Source organism: Lampris incognitus, chromosome 8, assembly GCF_029633865.1.
Source record: "Lampris incognitus isolate fLamInc1 chromosome 8, fLamInc1.hap2, whole genome shotgun sequence".
Taxonomy (NCBI): Eukaryota; Metazoa; Chordata; class Actinopteri; order Lampriformes; family Lampridae; genus Lampris; species Lampris incognitus.
The window spans coordinates 12760980-12781232 of record NC_079218.1 but is presented as its reverse complement, the minus strand read 5'-3'; the positions used below and the strand labels follow the sequence as shown (position 1 = coordinate 12781232).

General features: G+C 46.9%; 1 protein-coding gene across 3 annotated transcripts in view; it reads right to left on the bottom strand.

Annotated features, from left to right (window-relative positions):
* The window catches only part of amot (angiomotin), a 95053-nt gene that overhangs the window by 32177 nt on the left and 42623 nt on the right, over positions 1–20253 (bottom strand). For 2 of the 3 annotated variants that reach the window (XM_056284805.1, XM_056284807.1), the window contains 3 exons: positions 17310–17606; positions 5951–6965; positions 7–670 (listed from right to left, as the gene is read on the bottom strand). In XM_056284805.1, the coding sequence (XP_056140780.1) occupies positions 7–670; positions 5951–6965; positions 17310–17606 (1976 nt within the window). Of the gene's footprint in view, positions 1–6; positions 671–5950; positions 6966–8966; positions 9028–17309; positions 17607–20253 lie in introns of those variants that run through there. The other variant, XM_056284806.1, reaches the window with a different exon arrangement.

The window sequence follows — 20253 nt, the reverse complement described above, 5'->3', positions numbered from 1 at the left end:
CAGTACCTTGTGTAGCTTGGCCACTTTTTCTCTGCAGGCCTCCATCTCCTGCCTCAGCATCTTGTTCTCTTCTGTCAGCATGTCCACCATCTGGTGGGCCCGCGCCATCATGGCAAACTGCTCCCCCTGCAGATGGGAGTGGGAATGTGGATGGGGGAGATGGCCGAAATGGATCGGTGGTTGGGGCTGAGGAGGTGGGGGCCCTTGAAACTGCTGCTGTTGATGTTGTTGATGCTGCTGCTGTTGTTGTTGTTGTTGTTGTTGCTGCTGCTGCTGTTGTTGTTGCTGTTGTTGTTGCTGGTGGTGATGTTGTTGGAATGAGTGGTGCTGCTGTTGCTGATGATGCATCCGAGGTGTAGAGCCATAGGGATCGTGGGGAAAACCGTGGCCCCGCTGCAGTGGAGGATGGTTGGGCCCCAGAGCAAAGGGGTCGGCTGTCTGGTGGGGTCCGGCGGACTGCAGGCTGCGGGGCCCCATGCTGGGGAAGGGCTCCCCTTGGCTTGGGGGATGCTGGTGGGGGTAGGAAGGGTAGGAGGCATGGGAGGCGCTGAGCAGGCTGCTGAGGGTTGAGGACTGGGCGCGGGACAAGGAGCCCACAGAGGTAACGGATGAGGTGGGGCTGTGGTGGTGAATGGTTCTCTGGGAGTGCACTGAGCCGTCCTTACTGGACCTGTGAAGAGACGAGGTTTTCACTAATTTTAGGGAAATCCTTTTCCTCAACATTTTCGAGGACTTTGTCTTGCATAGACCCTGTGATGGACTGGCGGCCTGTCAAGTCAAGTCAATTTTATTTGTATAGCCCAATATCACAAATTACAAATTTGCCTCAAGGGGCTTTACAGCAACACAGCATCCTGTCCTTTGACCCTCACATCAGATAAGGAACAACTCCGTGAAAAAAAAACTTTCACAGGGAGAAAAAATAGGAAGAAACCTCAGGGAGAGCAACAGAGGAGGGATCTCTCTCCCAAAACTGACAACATGCAATGGATGTTGTGTTTACACAATTTACAGAATACAATATTGAAAGAGGATAACTGAATTATAAAGTTTATGAAGAATATGACGCGCAGGATGCCAAGTAGTGTTCGGGCACCACCGGAACAGCCCAGGACCCAAGCTGGGCTGTTCCAAGATGTGTGACCCAAAAGTCACACATCTTAGTGAGAGAAGGTGTCCAGGGTGTCTCCCCACCAGCCGCCCAACGACTGCTGGGATAGGCTCCAGCATCCCGCGACCCGACTTTGGATAAGCTGCTTGGATAATGGATGGATGTCTTGTATAAACACAGAAGATCATATTATTGAATTATTATTAACTATCAATGGAAGCCACACTGTTGGACAAACTGACTGACTGACTGACTCACACACACACACTGAAAACTCTAAGGGGATTGATTCAGTCTAGTGTTTCTCTATCTAAACAGCTATTTACCTGACCAGACAAATATTGGAATGCTCAGCGTTTTGTTTGGAATATGCTTATCATGGCCATGCTTATTTGGACTGAACCAATCAGACAATTCTGTTTCGATGGTCAAATCATACTAAGAATATTCACAAATGAGATTGACTTCTCTTTCAAAGCTACAAAGAGTTAGCTTGACGTCATGACACTGAATTAGCTTTGCTTACATTGATTATATGAAGCAACAAGATATGGCTAAAAATGCTTCGGCTAGGTTCTTTCATAAAGATTCAGCTTGGCTCCTGAGGAATACAGCACCTTTATTATCTTCAGTAGATTTAGCAAAAGATAGAAAAAGCATTTGAATTTTGTTTTACGAGCACAGTCTTTGGATGATTTTGTGAGGTTTTATGCGGCTAGTGGCGGCACGGTGGGGCAGCAGTCGCCTCACAGCAAGAAGGTCCTGGGTTCGAGCCCCAGGGTAGTCCAACATTGGGGGTCATCCCGGGTCGTCCTCTGTGTGGAGTCTGCATGTTCTCCCTGTGTCTGCGTGGGTTTTCTCCGGGGGCTCCGGTTTCCTCCCACAGTCCAAAGACATGTAGGTCAGGTGAATTGGCCGTACTAAATTGTCCCTAGGTATGAATGTGTGTGGGTGTGTGTGTTTGTATGTCGGCCCTGTGTGATAGTCTGGCGGCCTGTCCAGGGTGTCTCCCCGCCTGCCGCCCAGTGACTGCTGGGATAGGCTCCAGCATCCCCGCGACCCTGAGAGCAGGATAAGCGGTTCGGATAATGGACGGATGGATTATGTGGCTAAAGCTGCTAAAACCAAAACAAAGCAATCTCTATGTACAGTAACAAGCTGAGACTAAAATACAATTATTTGTAATGAAAGGGATAAAATACGAGACATCTTATTGGCTAAAAATTGTCACATTGGTTTGCCAGCAGTAGCCGGATAAAATTCTCTTTTATTCAAGAAATATATTTTTAAGACTCTTACACGAGAGTAGTGTTTCATTTGAAAGGTGTTATTTCGGATCAGGATGTACAAGTACGGTGTAAGATTTGCATCCAAGATTAGTTCCATTTACATTTTAGCACATTTATATGTATGGTATGTGTCAATAGACATCTCATCTCATCTCATTTTCAGCCGCTTCTCCGGGGTCGGGTCGCGGTGGCAGTAAGCTAAGTAGGGCACTCCAGATGTCCCTCTCCCCAGCAACGCCCTCCAGCTCCTCCTGGGGGATCCCAAGGCATTGCCAGGCCAGACTGGACATGTAGTCCCTTCAGCGAGTTATGGGTGTACCCTGGGGTCTCCTCCCCGTTGGATGTGCCCGGAAAACCTCCAAAGGAAGGCGCCCAGGAGGCATCCTAATCAGATGTCCAAACCACCTTAACTGGCTCCTTTTGACGCGAAGGAGCAGCAACTCAACTCTGAGCTCCCTCCGGATGTCCAAGCTCCTCACCCAATCTCTAAGGCTGAGCCCAGACACCCTACGGAGGAAACTCATTTCAGCTGCTTGTATCCACGATCTTGCCCTTTCGGTCACTACCCAAAGCTCATGACCATAAGTGAGGGTTGGAACGAAGATTGACTGGTAAATTGAGAGCTTTGCTTTCCGGCTCAGTTCCCTCTTCACCACAACGGTCTGGTACAACGTCCGCATTACTGCTGATGCTGCACCAATCCACCTGTCAATCTCCCGCTCCATCCTACCCTCACTCGTGAACAAGACCCTGAAATACTTGAAATCCTTCACTTGAGGCAACAAATCATCCCCAACCTGGAGGGGGCAATCCACCATTTTCCGGTAGAGAACCATGGCCTCAGACTTGGAGGTGCTGACTCTCATCCCGGCCATTTCACACTCAGCTGCAAACCGCCCCAGTGTGCGCTAGAGGTCGCGTTCTGATGAAGCCAGGAAAACCACATCATCTGCAAAGAGCAGAGATGCAATTCTGACAGCAGACGTTCAATAGAAATTTTCTTCTAAACTAATTTTTTTCGACAAGTTTTTGTCCCTCTTTTTGTAAACGAATACATCCAACTCAACTAAACTCCTCCCTTTAATGCTGTGGTCGATTCTACGGTCAACCTCCAAGTATCCATTTCATCAGGGCGTTTAAATTGTTTTTCCTCTTCTCGTTTAACACCCGAGACTGTGACCCACCTGCTGTTCGGAAGGTGTTTTTGGGCGAGGGTGGAAAAACACAATCCACGAACTGGTTTTCAAAAGAGCAAAGATTCCTTCGCCCAAACGCTCAAAGCGTCGTCATCAAAAGGCAGAGCCGAGCGTGCCCCGACGCATCTCCAGCGTCGACGATTAAAATCCTGCTGAGTCCACGGCTGGTTGATGGCGATTAGCTCAGAGGGAAACCAGCAGCCGTGAAACCAGCCTGACGGGATCCGTCCGCTCTGTGTCAGCACACGGCTTTACTGGATCCAACAGCAAAGGTGCTGCTGGGAATTCTCTGAACTCCTGTCAAGGTGCGGCGCGCACACCTGTGTGCACGTTTGTTGTAACGTGGGGATACTTGTGTATGTGGAGGTCAGATGATGAGTTGTGCGCTCACGTCTGTGTCTCATTCAACAACACTTTGCACAATACGTCAAAGCGGCCGTCAAAACAGAGACCGGTGAGTCAGCGAAAGTGGACTGACGCACAGTAAGACTTGACTGAGTGTGTGTGTGTGTGTGTGTGTACGTGCGCGCCCGCATGTGTCCTGAAGTACTTGTTTGTATGGCATATACAAATGTGTATGTGTAAATGCTTGTGTGTCAGGGCTGAACGTTGCCAAGAAAAAATATCAATATGGTGATTATTTTCTTCGGGACGCCCGACCGGGCCGGGGGTGGCACGGGGATTCGAGCCGCTGATCGCCGTGTTGGTAGGCAACCGAACAGACTGCCACGCTACCCGGACGCCCCTGCAGATTTTATTTTTTTTAATCTTTTCTGCTTCATATGATTATAAAATTGATATCTTAGGGTTATTTTGGTTACTGGTCAGACTAAATAAACAGCTTTAAGACGTCGGTCTTGGCTTTGGGAACTTTTGATAGGAATTTGTCATTATTTTTGACATTGTATGACCAAAGGATCAAACGATTAGAATTAAAATTGAAAAAAAAATCATTATGCTCTACGAAATACAAGAGGGTGAAAAACATATTTTTTGATTTTGATTTACTTTATTAATTATTTGGTAGAGGTGAGTGGTCAGCGAGAGGCAGAGATATACTTTACTATATATATTTTTTATATATCTTTTTTGATATACTTTATTAATTATTTGGTCCGGAAAATACCAAATAATAAATAAAGTATATAAATGCAAAAAAAATACCAAAAAAAAAACAAAAAAAACTTTATATATATATTAATATACTTTATTAATTATTTGGTATTTTCTCCCTAAGAAATGGAAACGGATGATCTGCTGTGGCAACCCCTAATGGGAGCAGCTGAAAGTAGTAGTAGTAGATACTTTATTAATTATTAATTATATTTATTATGCACTGTGATGGCCTGGCGGCCTGTCCAGGGTGTCTCCCCTGCCTGCCGCCCAGGGACTGCTAGGAGAGGCTCCAGCATCCCCGCGACCCTGAGAGCAGGATAAGCGCTTTGGATAATGGATGTCATATGTATCACAATATGAAAGAATAAAAAGGAGTTGCACCATTTCACCAGATTTTGAACTTTCAAAGCTCCATTTGCAAAGAATTTATCACTCTAGCAACCATTCGAGAGATTTTCGATGAGGAAACAAGGCAGTAGTCCAAGAAGTCATGAAATCAGACATTACATTTGTCACAGACAATAGAATATTTTTCTTAAAGACTAGTCCGAAAAAAGCAGACTTGCTCGATGTCATTTTCTATTTTTTGAGGGGGGGATTTTCCCCCAATTATGTCTGGCCAATTACCTCGCTCTTCCGAGCCGTCCTGATCACTGCTCCACCTCCTCTGCTGATCCGGGGAGGGCTGCAGACTACCACATGCCTGCTCCGATACATGTGGAGTCACCGGCTGCTCACCTGACAGTGAGGCATTTCGCCAGGGGCACGTGCATGTGGGACGATCACGCTATTTCCCCCTCCCCCCTGAACAGGCACCCCAACCGACCAGAGGAGGCGCTAGTGCAGCGACCAGGACACATACCCACATCCGGCTTCTCACCGGCGGATACGGCCAATTGTGTCTGTAGGGACGCCCGACCAAGCCGGAGGTAACACGGGGATTCGAACCGCTGATCTCCTAAAACTCTTGTTGCTTGATAGAAAATGACATAGGACGCCTGCGTCCTATGTCATTTTCTATCAAGCAACAAGAGTTTTAGGCTAACAATCCTTTACACTTCCACCATTAAATGGTTATAATGTGATGTTGAGTCTTAAATGATATATTTTTAACCCAGATGAGCAATACACATCCGTATACATCAATATGTTTAAATGCACACACAGACATAGTACAGGTGTTAACATGAGTGTGTTATTGTGAGTTACACCTCTAGAAGTGTGTGTTCTGTCCTCACCTGAATGAGCCATACTCTGGCGGGGGCTGGTACCGGACGTGAGGCACCTCCCTCGAGTGCTCCCTCCCTCTCTGCTCCTGGTAAAAATGAGCCCCAGGCTCCTGCTGTTTTGGTGGGGAGCCCATACCCTTGAATGGGTAGTCCGGCGGTGGGCCACGATGCTGGGGCTTGTAGTAGTCCCCTGGGGGCCCCGGAGGCGGCAGCTGGGGGGACAGCGGGGCGCTGGTGATTGGCGCGTGGGCCTTGACACCACTGGTTGCAAGCGACAGCTGCATGAGCCTCTCGCTGAGGGAGCGCACGTGGCCCTGCTTCAGGTCCTTCAGCCCGTCATCCTGGTGCACCTTTCCCGCGCCGCTCACCCGCTGCACCGTGGGCCGGCCCTCCGTGCGCACCTTGGAACTGGTCACCCCAGTGACATAGAAGGCGGCTCCAACCGAGGCAGGGAGGGGGGGCTGTGGGCTCTGCTGTGGGGGGGGCTGGTGGCCACGGAAGTACTGCGACTGGACTTTGGCCTCCTCGTATGTGGGGAGGTCCTCAGGGTTGGGGCCACTCCCTCCCCCACCGCTGCTGTTCCCCCCACTCCCTATTCCTCCTCCACTTCCCCCACCTCCCCCGCCACGGGAGGAAGAGGAGGAGCCCAGCTTCTCCAGGCCACCGTCTGTCTGCAGCTCCTGTCCTTGAGGCTCCTGCCGGGCGATGTGGGGAGTCATGGAGTGGTCGTCTGGGGGGCCTCCCTGTCCCTGGCTCTGTCCTGAGTACCCCCCTCCTCCCCCCGGACCTCCACCTCCTCCTCCTTGTTGTTGCTGTTGGTGCAGCAGGTAGTTACGACTCATCTGCTCCTGCAGGAGGCGCTGAAGGACGGTGCTGCTGCCACCTCCTCCACCGCTTCCACCTCCTGCACCTCCTCCGTTGCTACTGCTGCTGTTGGACGTCTCCTCAGCCGCAGCCCTCATCTCCGCCTCTCGCTGACCACGCACCTCATGGAAGGAGGAGCTCCGCCCACGGTCTATGCTCCCTGTGCAGAAGAGGACCAAGGAGTGAGGGGGAGGGAGAGCACGGGGGAGGACATGACAGGAGGAGGACCAAGGGATGCAGGGAAAAAGAGGGGTGGTGAAGAGAGATGGAGTTGAGGGTGCAGTCAAAGGCAAATGGATAAGAGAAAGAGAGAAGCAGATGGAGAGAGAGAGGAACGGAAGGGTGGAGCAAAGCAGGGTAACAGCAGGAAGCAGGAAGATATAAGTGAGACATGTGGGGGAGGAGAGGAGATAAAAAGTGGGTTAGGGTCGGCGACACATGCAGATTGACCGCCACCTGCCCCAACCACACTCCACTCTATAGGAAGCCGTGGACACAACAATGCATGACAGGATGATCGCACAAGACCAACAGAGATGGAGGAATGACAGTCTGACCCCACCAGCCAACTTCTGAGAAATCTGAAAAGCCAAACCAACCACCGGCAAAACTCTCGGCGTTTTAAACCCCAAAAACCAGAAAATCTTGTTTCAACCGAAGTCTTGATGCTTTGACAGCTTGGGGACGACTTAACATGTAGAGATTTCACCAACCGTGGTTCTTACCTTAACAAATTGAACTGGATTTCTTTTCCTTCACCTGGTACTTTCAGTTGACAGAATAGTGCCACTTGCTAAAGCCAATGGTTAATGCAAAGCACAAGCTTATGTTTGTATTGAACATGCTAACCAAGTTAGCATGTTCAATACAAACCAATACATAGCCAGTTGGACAAACCCATTTGAGTCTATGTTACAACAGCTTGTTGAAGAAAACCAGATTCATGTAAGTTAATAAAGGTTTCACAGAAAGCAGCTGGCAGGTGGACTCTCACAGACCGGAACATCTCCATACTGCCACTACCTAAATATTAGCTTTGTGAGGGTCTATTCTGATCAAATAAAACCAATCCTCGATCTATAATTTCTATTTCCCCCACAGGGTTAAATTGATTTCTTCTGGAGTTAAATTTTTTGCCAGGCGAACTGCAGTTTTCAAGGGCAACAAATGGCGAGTCACCTGCCCCAGACAGCTTGATTTTCAGTCAGGCCAAAGGAACAGTCGACCCTTACAAAGCGATTACATGCTTCTAAAGCCCGAGCTGGCGTGCCGAGGACCACCCAGGATCACACGGTCTTTGATCTGCCTCTCTTTCCTTGGCACAAAAGGTTGATATCTAAGGGGAGCATGCAGCATACTAGACTGTAATCCACCTTGTTCGCATCCATTTTTCACAGTAGGCAAAAACAACAACAACAAAGAATCACTTAAATTTTTGAAATCTAAAACCCATTGATTTATAAGCTCATTTAATTAAGATTATTTGTGTAATTCTACATAGTCTCGAGCGCACACTGTGGCAGAAGTGAGAAGCAACTTGAGTTAAAACATCCAAAGTTGTCAAGGCTGAAACCACCTGGTGAGCTGTTGGCCAAGAACCAGCCAAGCCGCCTCAGCAGGTCCAAATCAAAGGGGCTCGTTTGCTCCGGCGTCAGACCTCTCCTCCACACCGGCCAATAAAACAAACACCACAGGCAACCCAGTAGCTCCTTTGAAATGCCAAACTGTTGTACACTGCAAAATAACAGCCAAGGATTTTAAGATTTGACACGTCAGGTCTTAAAGTGCAGTTTTAACTGAGATGACTGGGCTTATCTAGAAGTTTAACATAGGACAGTTTGCTCCACTCAAAAAAAAATATCCCCCCCCTTTTTCTCCCCAGTTGTACTTGGTCAACGGGTGCCCCAACCAACCAGAGGAGGCGCTAGTGCAGCGACCAGAACACACCCACATCCAGCTTCCCACTTTTTTTTCTTTGCTTATTTAAAAGACTCATTTAGAAGAATTTTTTACAGTGTAGGATTCATCCCCCCCCCCCCTTGAATCCAGCCCCTGAGCGGCTCACAGTTTGGTTTCTTTTGACAACGTTGGATGTTGAAAAGAGACAGCGCTACCCGTTTCAAACCCTGCATACAAAGAAAAGGAAGAATGAACTTATTACATCTAGTGCTTTCTGTTATTCTTCTCATTCTCAAGGAGGAAGACGCCTTTTTCCGAAACATCTGTTGGTAAATTAAAAAAAAAAAAATCATACAAAGAGGAGAAACAAGAGAAAGGTTAGTTTTGGCGGGCTGTCTGCACACGGCGGGCTCGCCCCAGAGGGGAAACAAGAATAAACTGATGTGAATGTGACAGCAGCAGGGCTGGGCATCCCTGATGTCAGTCAGTACTGACATCCCTGATGTCAGTACTGACTGCAGTTGTGGATCGGCAATTTGGCTGCAATCAGCTTTCAACAAAACTTTGTCAAGATGCACAACAAAAATGTCAGTGAACATTATTCTCAATATAAATCTCCTCAGGAAGAAGACTTTTAAACTCTGAAGATATCAGAAACGTCTTGTTTTTGGGCCTTGTTTGCTTCCCCGTGATGACTTGGATACACCGATACCAAAAACTGGCATGGCACCGGTAGATGTTTTTTTCTAACACCCAGACCGGACTGCAGACGTGTACAGTACGCTCTCCAACATACGTCAACTGCCATTTCCTGCAGTCCGTCCTCAAAATCTTCTCGCTCTGACTCGCCCTCCGCGCGGCAAGCTAGCGGTAGGACACAGAACACAGACGAGGGAAAAAGAAAACAGAAGAGCGAGAGCAACACAGACAGAGAGAGAGAGAGAGAGAGAGAGAGAATGGGCTGGAGTGACAGATGGTACTGTTTAGGTGAGGGGGCAGTGAGTTATGGGTTGTTTGAGTGGACGATGAGTTATGACCTCCATGTGCACACACGCACACATATATGTGCACATGCTCATATGCACCACACAAGTTCATATGCAAAGCACACACAGACATAAACACAGGTAGACTCTACCAAGGTCAAAAAGTAAATGCACACAACATTTTTAAAACCCCCCCCCCTCTTTTCTCCTCAATTGTACCTGGCCGATCACCCCGCTCTCTGAGCCGTCCCAGTCGCTGCTCCACCCCCTCTGCCGATCCGGGGAGGGCTGCAGACTACCACATGCCTCCTCCAATACATGTGGAGTCGCCAGCCGCTTCTTTTCACCTGACAGTGAGGAGTTTCACCAGGGGAACATAGCATGTGGGAGGATCACGCTATGCCCCCCAGTTCCCCCTCCCCCCCAAACAGGTGCCCCGACCGACCAGAGGAGGCGCTAGTGCAGCGACCAGGACACATACCCACATCCGGCTTCCCACCCACAGACACGGCCAATTGTCTCTGTAGGGATGCCTAACCAACAGGAGGTAACGCGGGGATTCGAACCAGCGATCCCTGTGTTGGTAGGCAACAGAATAGACCGCTACGCTACCCGGACGGTTGGTCTGATCTTGTAGTTTGTTCACCGTCACCTACATCCATTAAACTAGAGTTTAAAAAGGTACAACCTATAATGGCGTGCATTGCCACAGGTACGTGAAATCCTGCAGCAACACGAGCGCTCTACTGACAACATGAAACATGACATGTCTCACCATCAGGTCGACAACATTGTGCATTTGTTTGCGAAACAGAGACGACTGAAAGCCTCAAAAAGGAATTGAAAGTGATGCAGTGCATTCGCTGGATTTCTCATTCACAAGTAATAAAGCAAACAACATTTACAAAGTCTGACCCAAAACGACGACAGACAGCCGCCGCGTGCATCAATTGCGGATTGTACCTTTAGCTAACCGGGTAAATACATTCTGAGAGGGAGAATGTGTGTTTCTGTTCTGTTTGATTTTCTCTGAAGATTCAGAAAACAGTAAACGGTCTGCATTTATACAGCGCTTTTCTAGTCTACCGACCTCTCAAAGCGCCTATGGCAAGATGGCCGCATAGTTGGACCCTGTGTTTTCAATGACAGATGCTAACAATGCTAATAAGTTGTCTTACAGATAAATGACAGCACAAAGACTTTAAGAGAGAATCTGAATGTTCTGTATCTGCGTTTTAGCTTTTTGTGGCTAGCAGTTTTAAGCGAGGAACAAATGAGGTTTGCCAGTGGCATGAACACGGTAATCTTTTTTTCCTTGAAAATCAAGAGGACAACGTAAGTTTTTAGTGATGAAGACACCAACTAAAACTTTTTCAAATGTTACTGTGAGTTGGACTTGTATACCAAAGAGTTCACATTGAAAGAGGCTGTGTTCATATCGGAGCAGACTGGGATTGAAGGCGTTAGTAATCAGAGGATTAACCAAGAATTTTCTGTTGTTTACAGAATTTTGAACCCGTTGACAACTTTTTCCAAATGCTATTTGTCAATTTGATAGAATCAACATAAGCAGTTTTGTTGGCTTCACACACATTTTCAAGACGAAAGCTTTCATATAACTCAGGAGTGTATATCTGGCTAAACCTAGCCCACTTTTAGCCAAGACACACCAATCCAATCTTCTACTACAACTACTACAACTTCCGGCTGCTCCCATTAGGGGTTGCCACAGCGGATCATCCATTTCCATTTCTTCCTGTCTTCTGCATCTTCCTCTGTCACACCAGCCACCTGCATGTCCTCCCTCACCACATCCATAAACCTCCTCTTTGGCCTTCCTCTTTTCCTCTTCCCTGGCAGCTCCATATTCAGCATCTTTCTCCCAGTATACCCAGCATCTCTCCTCCACATATGTCCGAACCATCTCAGTCTTGACTCTCTTGCTTCATCTCCAAACCGTCCAGCCTGAGCTGTCCCTCTAATATACTAGTTCCTAATCCTGTCCTTCTTCATCACTCCCAACGTAAATCTTAGCATCTTCAACTCTGCCACCTCCAGCTCTGCCACCTGTCTTTTCATCAGTGCCACTGTCTCCAGACCATATAACATAGCTGGTCTCACAGCCATCTTAAAAACCTTCCCTTTAACTCTTGGTGGTACCATTCTGTCACAAATCATTCCTGACACCCTTCTCCACTCACTCCACCCTGCCTGCACTCTCTTCTACACCTCTCTTCTGCAATCCCTGTTACTTTGAACAGTTGACCCCAAGTATTTAAACTCATCCATCTTAGCCACCTCTACTCCTTGCATCCTCACCATTCCATTGTCCTCCCTCTCATTCACTCATAGGTATTCCATCTTGCTCCTACTGACTTTCATTCCTCTTCTCTCCAGTGCATACCTCCACCTCTCCAGGCTCTCCACAACCTGCTCCCTACTCTCACTACAGATCACAATGTCATCCACGAACATCACAGTCCAAAGAGACTCCTGCCTGATCTCGTCCATCAACATATCCATCATCAATTACAAACAAGAAAGGGCTCAGAGCTGATCCTTGATGTAATCCCACCTCCACCTTGAACCCATCCGTCACTGCTATCGTACACTTCACCACTGTCACACTGCCCTCATACATATCCTGCACCACGCTTACATACTTCTCTACCACTCCCAACTTCCTCATACAATACCACACCTCCTCTCTCAGCACCCTGTCATATGCTTTCTTTAAATCCACAAAGACAGTGTAACTCCTTCTGGCCTTCTCTATACTTCTCCATCAACATTCTCAAAGCAAACATCGCATCTACAGTGCCCTTTCGTGGCATGAAACCATACTGCTGCTCGCTAATCATCACCTCTCCTCTTAACCTGGCTTCCACTACTCTTTCCCATATCTTCATGCTGTGGCTGATCAAATTTATACCTCTGTAGCTGCTACAGTTCTGCACATTGCCCTTGTTCTTGAAAATCGATACCAATATACTTCTCCACTCCTCAGGCATCCTCTCAATTTCCAAAATTGTATTAAACAATCTAGTTAAAAACTCCACTGCTATCTCTCCTAAACATGTCCATGCTTCCACAGTTATGTTATCTGGACCAACCACCTTTCCATGCTTCATCCTTTTCATAGCTGCCATCACTTCCTACTTGCTAATCCATCGCACAACCTGAGTCACTATCCCCACATCATCCAACCTTCTCTCTCTCTCTCATCCATCAGCTGCTTCTCCGGGATCGGGTCACGGTGGCACCAAGCTAAGTAGGGCACTCCAGACGTCCCTCTCCCCAGCAACACCCCCCAGCTCCTTCTGGGGGATCCCAAGGCCTTCTCAGGCCAGAATGGACATGCAGTCCCTCAAGCGAGTTCTGGATCTACCCCGGGGTCTCCTCCCAGTTGGTCCTCCTGAACCAGTCTGCAATGCCGGAAGTCGGCACACCCCAGTCCCCGCCTTTCCCTGCCGCCCAGCCTGCATCGCACCCTACCCCAATGCTCATCTCCACAGGTGGTGGGTCCATGGGGTCCAACCTTCTCTTTCTCTCATTTTCTTTATTCATCAGCCATTCAAAGTACTCATTCCACCTTCTCAATACACTCTCCTCTCTTGTCAGCACATTTCCATCTCTATCCTTCATCACCTTAACCTGCCGCACATCCTTCCCAGCCCGGTCTCTGTCTAGCCATCCAGTACAAGTCCTTTTCGCTTTCCTTAGTGTCCAACTTCTCATACAACTCAGCATATTAATTAAGTTTCCTTTATTAACACATTGGGGAAATTCAGTTACTGCAAATCAACCCATCCTAGCTGTGATCTTTGTAGCTAGGAGCAGTGGGCTGCTGCCTTCATGTTGCGCCGGGGGACCAACTGCAGTTCTTTTCCCATTGCCTTGGTCAGGGGCACAGACAGGCGTATAAACCCTAATATGCATGTTTCTTTTTTGATGGTGGGGGAAACCGAAGCACCCGGAGAAAACCCACCACAAACACGGGGAGAACATGCAAACTCCACACAGGGGATGACCTGGGATGACCCCCCCCCCAAGGTTGGACAACCTGGGGTTCGAACCCAGGACCTTCTTGCTGTTAGGCAACAGCGCTAACCACTGGGCCACCGTGCCGCCCATATGCTTTTTCCTTTGCCATCTCTCTCTTCGCTTTATGCTACATCTCCTTGTACTCATGTCAAATTTCTTCATCTCTCTGACTATCCCACTTCTTCTTTGCCAACCTCTTCCTCTGTATACTTTCCTGTACTTCCTCATTCCACCACCAAGTCTCCTTGTCTTCCTTCCTCTGTCCAGATGATACACCAAGTTCCTTCCTAGTTGTCCCCCTCACTATTTCTGCAGTGGTTGCCCAGCCATCTGGCAACTCTTCACTACAACCCAGTGCCTGTCTCAACTCCTCCCTGAGTCTTCCTTCTTCAACTTCCACCATTTGATCCTTGGCTCTGCCTTCACTTTCTTCCTTTTCTTGAGCTCCAAGGTCATCCTACAGACCACCATCCAATGTTGCCTAGCTATATTCTCCCGTCACCACCTTGCAGTCTGCAATCCCTTTCAGATCATGCCTCCTGCATAAGATATAAGATATAGTCTACCTGTGTGCACTTTCCTCCACTCTCATATGCCACGCTGTGTTCCTTCCTCTTCTTGAAATATGTATTCACCACAGCCATTTCCATCCTTTTCACAACATACACCACCATCTGTCCTTCCACATTCCTGTCCTTCACATCATACCTACCCATCACCTCCTCATCACCTCTGTTCCCTTCACCAACATGCCAACTGAAGTCCACTCCAATCACCACTCTCTCCTCCTTGGTTACACTCTCCACCACTTCACCCAACTCACTCCAGAATTCTTCTTTCTCTTCCATCTCACGCCCAACTTATGGGGCATATGCGCTGATAACATTCATCATCACACTTTCGATTTCCAGCTTCATACTCACCACTCTATAACACTCTTCACCTCCAACACACTCTTGACATACTCTTCTTTCAGAATTACCCCTACCCCATTTCTCCTCCCATTCGCACCATGGTAGAAGAATTTGAATCCCCTCAAATGCTTCTGGCTTTACTCCTCTTCCACCTGGTCTCTTCCACACACCTTCCTTCTCACCATCATATCAGCCAGCTCTTTCCCTCTATTTAGAAATGCCAATCCAATACTAATTTAAAAGTTCAAGTTTAGTTCAGTCTAAATAGCCACTACTAAAAAAAGGCACTTAAAAATATTCAAGCATAATATTGTGGACTTGTGTGTGTATCTTAGATAGTTAAGTTGTTTAGGTGATACATAATTATATCATAGTTATTGGAACAGTTTGGACTAAAAGTAGGCTGGTTCTGATAGAACATATACAGTTAAACTGTATTTGTACTAACTGCTCCATCAGAGCCTAAAAGTGGGCTACATTTAGCCAGATATATTCTGCGCTACATAAACGCTAAAACATACAGTGCATCCGGAAAGTATTCACACCCCTTCACTTTCCCCACATTTTGTTATGTTACAGCCTTATTCCAAAATGGATTAAATTCCTTTTTTTTCTCATCAATCTACACACAATACCCCATAATGACAAAGTGAAAAAGGTTTTGTAGAAATTTATTAAAAATAAAAAACTGAAATATTGCATGTACATAAGTATTCACACCCTTTGCTATGACACTCAAAATTGAGCTCAGGTTCATCCTGTTTCCACTGATCATCCTTGAGATGTTTCTACATCTTGATTGGAGTCCACCCATAGTAAATTCAATTGATTGGACATGATTTGGAAAGGCACACACCTGTCTATATAAGGTCCCACTGTTGACAGTGCATGTCAGAGCAGAAACCAAGCCATGAAGTCAAAGGAATTGTCTGTGGACCTCTGAGACAGGATTTTATCGAGGCACAGATCTGGGGAAGGGTACAAAAAAATTTCTACAGCTTTGAAGGTCCCGAACAGCACAGTGGTATCCATCATTCGTAAATAGAAGAAGTTTGGATCCACCAGGACACTTTCTAGAGCTGGCCGCCCAGGCAAACTGAGCAATCGGGGGAGAAGGGCCTTGGTCAGGGAGGTGAACAAGAACCCGATGGTCACCTGACCATCGGGTTCTCCCATCTCTGTGGAGATGGGAGAACCTTCCAGAAGGACAAGCATCTCTGCAGCACTCCACCAATCAGGCCTTTATGGTAGAGTGGCCAGACGGAAGCCTCTGCTCAGTAAAAGGCACACGACAGACCGCTTGGAGTTTGCCAGAAAGCACCTAAAGGACTCTCAGACCATGAGAAACAAGATTCTCTGGTCTGATGAAACCAAGATTGAACTCTTTGGCCTGAATGCCAAACGTCACGTCTGGAGGAAACCAGGCACCTCTCATCACCTTGCTAATACCATCCCTACAGTGAAGCATGGTGGTGGCAGCATCATGCTGTGGGGATGTTTTTCAGCGGCAGGAACTGGGCGACTAGTCAGGATCGAGGGAAAGATGAATAGAGCAAAGTACAGAGAGATCCTTGATGAAAACCTGCTCCAGAGCGCTCAGGACCTCAGACTGGGGCGAAGGTTTACCTTTCAACACGTCAATGACCCTAAGCACACAGCCAAGACAACCAAGGAGTGGCTTCGGGACAAGTCTGTGAATGTCCTTGAGTGGCCCAGCCAGAGCCCAGACTTGAACCCCATTGAACATCTCTGGAAAGACCTGAAAATAGCTGTGCAGCGACGCTCCCCATCTAACCTTACAGAGCTCGAGAGGATCTGCAGAGAAGAATGGGAGAAATACCCCAAATATAGGTGTGCCAAGCTTGTAGCTTCATACCCAAGAAGACTTGAGGCTGTAATCGCTACCCAGGGTGCCTCAACCAAGTACTGAGTAAAGGGTGTGAATACTTATGTACATGCAATATTTCAGTTTTTTATTTTTAATAAATTTGCAAAAATTTCTACAAAACCTTTTTCGCTATGTCATTACGGGGTATTGTATGTAGATTGATGAGAAAAAAAAGGAATTTAATCCATTTTGGAATAAGGCTGTAATATAACAAAATGTGGGGAAAGTGAGGGGGTGTGAATACTTTCCAGATGCACTGTAGCATGTTAAAGCAGGTCTGGTACTCAGTGGGTTTTTAAGAAAACTCTAACTTACATTATTGTCTATCAAGGTGTGCACATGATTTTAGCTTTTCCGTTTTATTTCAAATGGTGTTTTTTTTTTTTGCCAACTGTAAGTAATTTACCTTTCAGAAAGTTATTTTGCCGTGTGCTACTAGCATTTAAAAAGCCCATTCATTCAATATTTCCCATGCGCACATGAGGAACCAGTATAAATAAATTGCTATTTTTTAAATCTTTCCATTATTGTTAAGATTTCTGTAAAGCTCAAACCTATTTAGGCCTACTAGGGTGTTTTGCATGAAGCATTACAATTAATTGTGCGTAAAGGCAAAGCAAATGTAATAGCAGTGAGTAAGTGCAAAACAAATATAACCAGTAAAAATGGGTGGACTAAATTTTTTAAAACTTTTTTTATGAGTCCAGTTTTTAGCTCCTAATAGCTCTCTCCTGCTGACCACATAGCCTTCTCTCTCTCTCTCGTCCACCTACCTGCGTGGCTGCTCTCACCCTGCTCTCCTGGCGGGCTCAATGACGGCGTTGGGGGCTCATGGCGTGGCACCGCAGGACCAGCGGAGGGTTGAAGGTGCGGGTGAGGGTGGGCTTGGAGTTGGGGGTGGTCCGGCGGGGGCTGGAGGTGGAGGTGGTTGTTGTTGTTGTGTTGGTGGTGGAGGTAGCCAGGCGTAGAGTGGTTCAAGTCGTGGCTCTGGTCCTCCTGCAGGCTCAGCAGCTCCTCCAGCTGGTCCAAAACGTAGAGGCGCTGGTCAGCGTTGACGAGGCCCAGCCACTCTGAAATGACAAGAATTCACAGCCGAGTCAGATGACCAACTAAACATACACTCACACTGGTCATGGACACAACCCGGTGGAGGGGGGGGGGGCTGCAGGACTGATAATACTGGTCAAGAGGAAGGAAGAGAGAGAGAGAGAGAGGGAGAGAGTTTTGTATGACATCTAAAAGAGCGATGTGTTTGTGGGACATGAGGATATCAGGGTTCAGGGTCACAGCAAAAGAAAAAGAAAAAAGTACAACTACCCCCCCTCCACCTCTCTCTCTCTTAACTTAAAAGTTGTGGACTTATCCACACCTTTAAGTTATTCAGACGCCAGCCTGTCAAACGTGGGTGTCATTGTGAAAGCGAGGGACAGTCGAGAGAGGTGTCACAGGAAACAGACAGAGCCAAACCAAACAAAAAGCAAAGCACCGGGGCAGGAAACAAACCAAGAAAACAATGGAATTGTATTTTTTTCTTTCTTTGTACTTACTTATGAATAAGTTCATAAATATTGGTGAACTGTAACTGTGAGAACCGGGGTCATAAAGGATACCTGAACCATAACAAGCAAATATGTGAAGCGTATATAATAAGTAAATAAAGTAAAAGTAAAATAACTGAGATTACGGTTAAATTGCAGCACATAAATCAGCATCTTATCTTGAACCATATTTAAGAGCTCATCATTCAGCCACCTGTAGGATAGAAACCTCGACAAGAGAAACCCTGTTCCATGTGGAACAGAAATAAAGGCATTTTTGTATTCCGCCCCCCCCCATGTTTCTCCCCAATTGTACTTGGCCAATTACCCCCCGCTCTTCTGAGCCGTCCCGGTCGCTGCTCCACCCTCTCTGCCAATGCGGGGAGGGCTGCAGACTACCACATGCCTCCTCCGATACATGTGGAGTCACCAGCCGCTTCTTTTCACCTGACAGTGAGGAGTTTCGCCAGGGGGGGGGTGTAGCGTGTGGGAGGATCACGCGATTCCCCCCAGCGTGAGTGCAGCGACCAGGACACATATACACACCCGGCTTCCCACCCGCAGACACGGCCAATTGCGTCTGCAGGGACGCCCGACCAAGCCGGAGGTAACACGGGGATTCGAACCGGCGATCCCCATGTTGGTCGGCAACAGAATAGACCGCCACGCCACCCAGACGCCCCTCAGGTATTTTTTGACATGCGCCTTGGAATTTATATTACACACACACACACACACACGGCAATACATGAAGTACCAGAGAGATTAAACGAGCATGACTGAGTACTTGACACATAATTCAATCTACTTTAATTAACTTAAACTAACTGAATGGTCCTTCTGCAAGACTCCCAAAACAAACAAACCCACCTCAATTTACTTGCCCTGAATATTGTCAGGCTAATGTGGCTGTTGACCTTTGACCTCCTTACTATTGTTTTTTTAGTCATGTAAAGCTGACCCTACCGTTGTGATTTCCACAACATAGAAAACACAGACGGAAACGCTGAAGAAACTTAAAACCACATGGACGTGTGTGGAATTCGGAGATTTGGGTGAGATTACGACAAGGAATTTGGGAATTTACCATGATTTGTCTTTTGTCCATCCGCTGCTGTCCCTCACAGAGACCCTGTCGCACTTGTGTGTCTTTGTGAATATGAGTGTCCACGCCTCAGTAAATGCATGTGGCTTTGTGTATGAGATGGAGAAATAAAAGGTTGAATGACCACTAGCACAGAAGTCGAGTCGATTTTATTTGTATAGCCTAATATCACAAAATACAAATTTGCCTCAAGGGGCTTTACAGCAACACAACATCCTGTTCTTAGACCCTCACATCGGACAAGGAACAACAATGTAAAAAAACATGTTGATTTTCTTTTTAGTTGACTATATAACAAGCTTTCATGAAGTAAAATAGGTATAAAAAAAGTTTTTTTTTAAAAAAATACAAAAATCTGCATTAGTAAAAATGAGGAAAACTGGATTTCAGAGGGCCAGACGTGTAAATCTATCGATATGAAATCTTTAGCTTGGAGCTACAATCCTGAAACTTGTCTTTTTTTGCTGAACTGGTGAGTCACTTACTATATATTTATAAGTTCTCAGATCAACATCTGGTATGAAGACCTTCGGCCAACCCGAATCCGAACCCTGACCCTATTTGTAACATGAACCCGACTGGATAAAGGACACGGTGATCTGAGAACATCTCTCTTCTGTCGGGGGGAGTCGGGACAGCCCGGCGGTGACAGCGGCGGTGGCTGAACTGCTGTTTATCCCGTTTGAAATGAACCAGTCACCAGCGTTGTTGTTGTGTTGGCACATTTCTCACCACCAACAAAAATAAAAACACGGTTGAAACTACAGCTGTCAAAGTTAACTTATTACACAGTTCATTCAGAACCGTAACACATTTTAAAAAAGAAAAACACCAATTAATCACATTACCCCATTTGACCCCCAAACTCCTCTCGCCTTTCCAGATGCAGCACGCAGACAATCTTAACGGTGTACAACATGACCGACGAGACACCCGCTGGCATGTTTGACAGTAACTCCCGGTGCGGAAAGCTTCCTAATGAAACTCTCAGTGAAATAAAAGTTGTATGTACAAATTACAATGTTGAAATGTCTTTCCAGGAGAGCACAAGTCTGAAATACAGCCTGGGTGCCA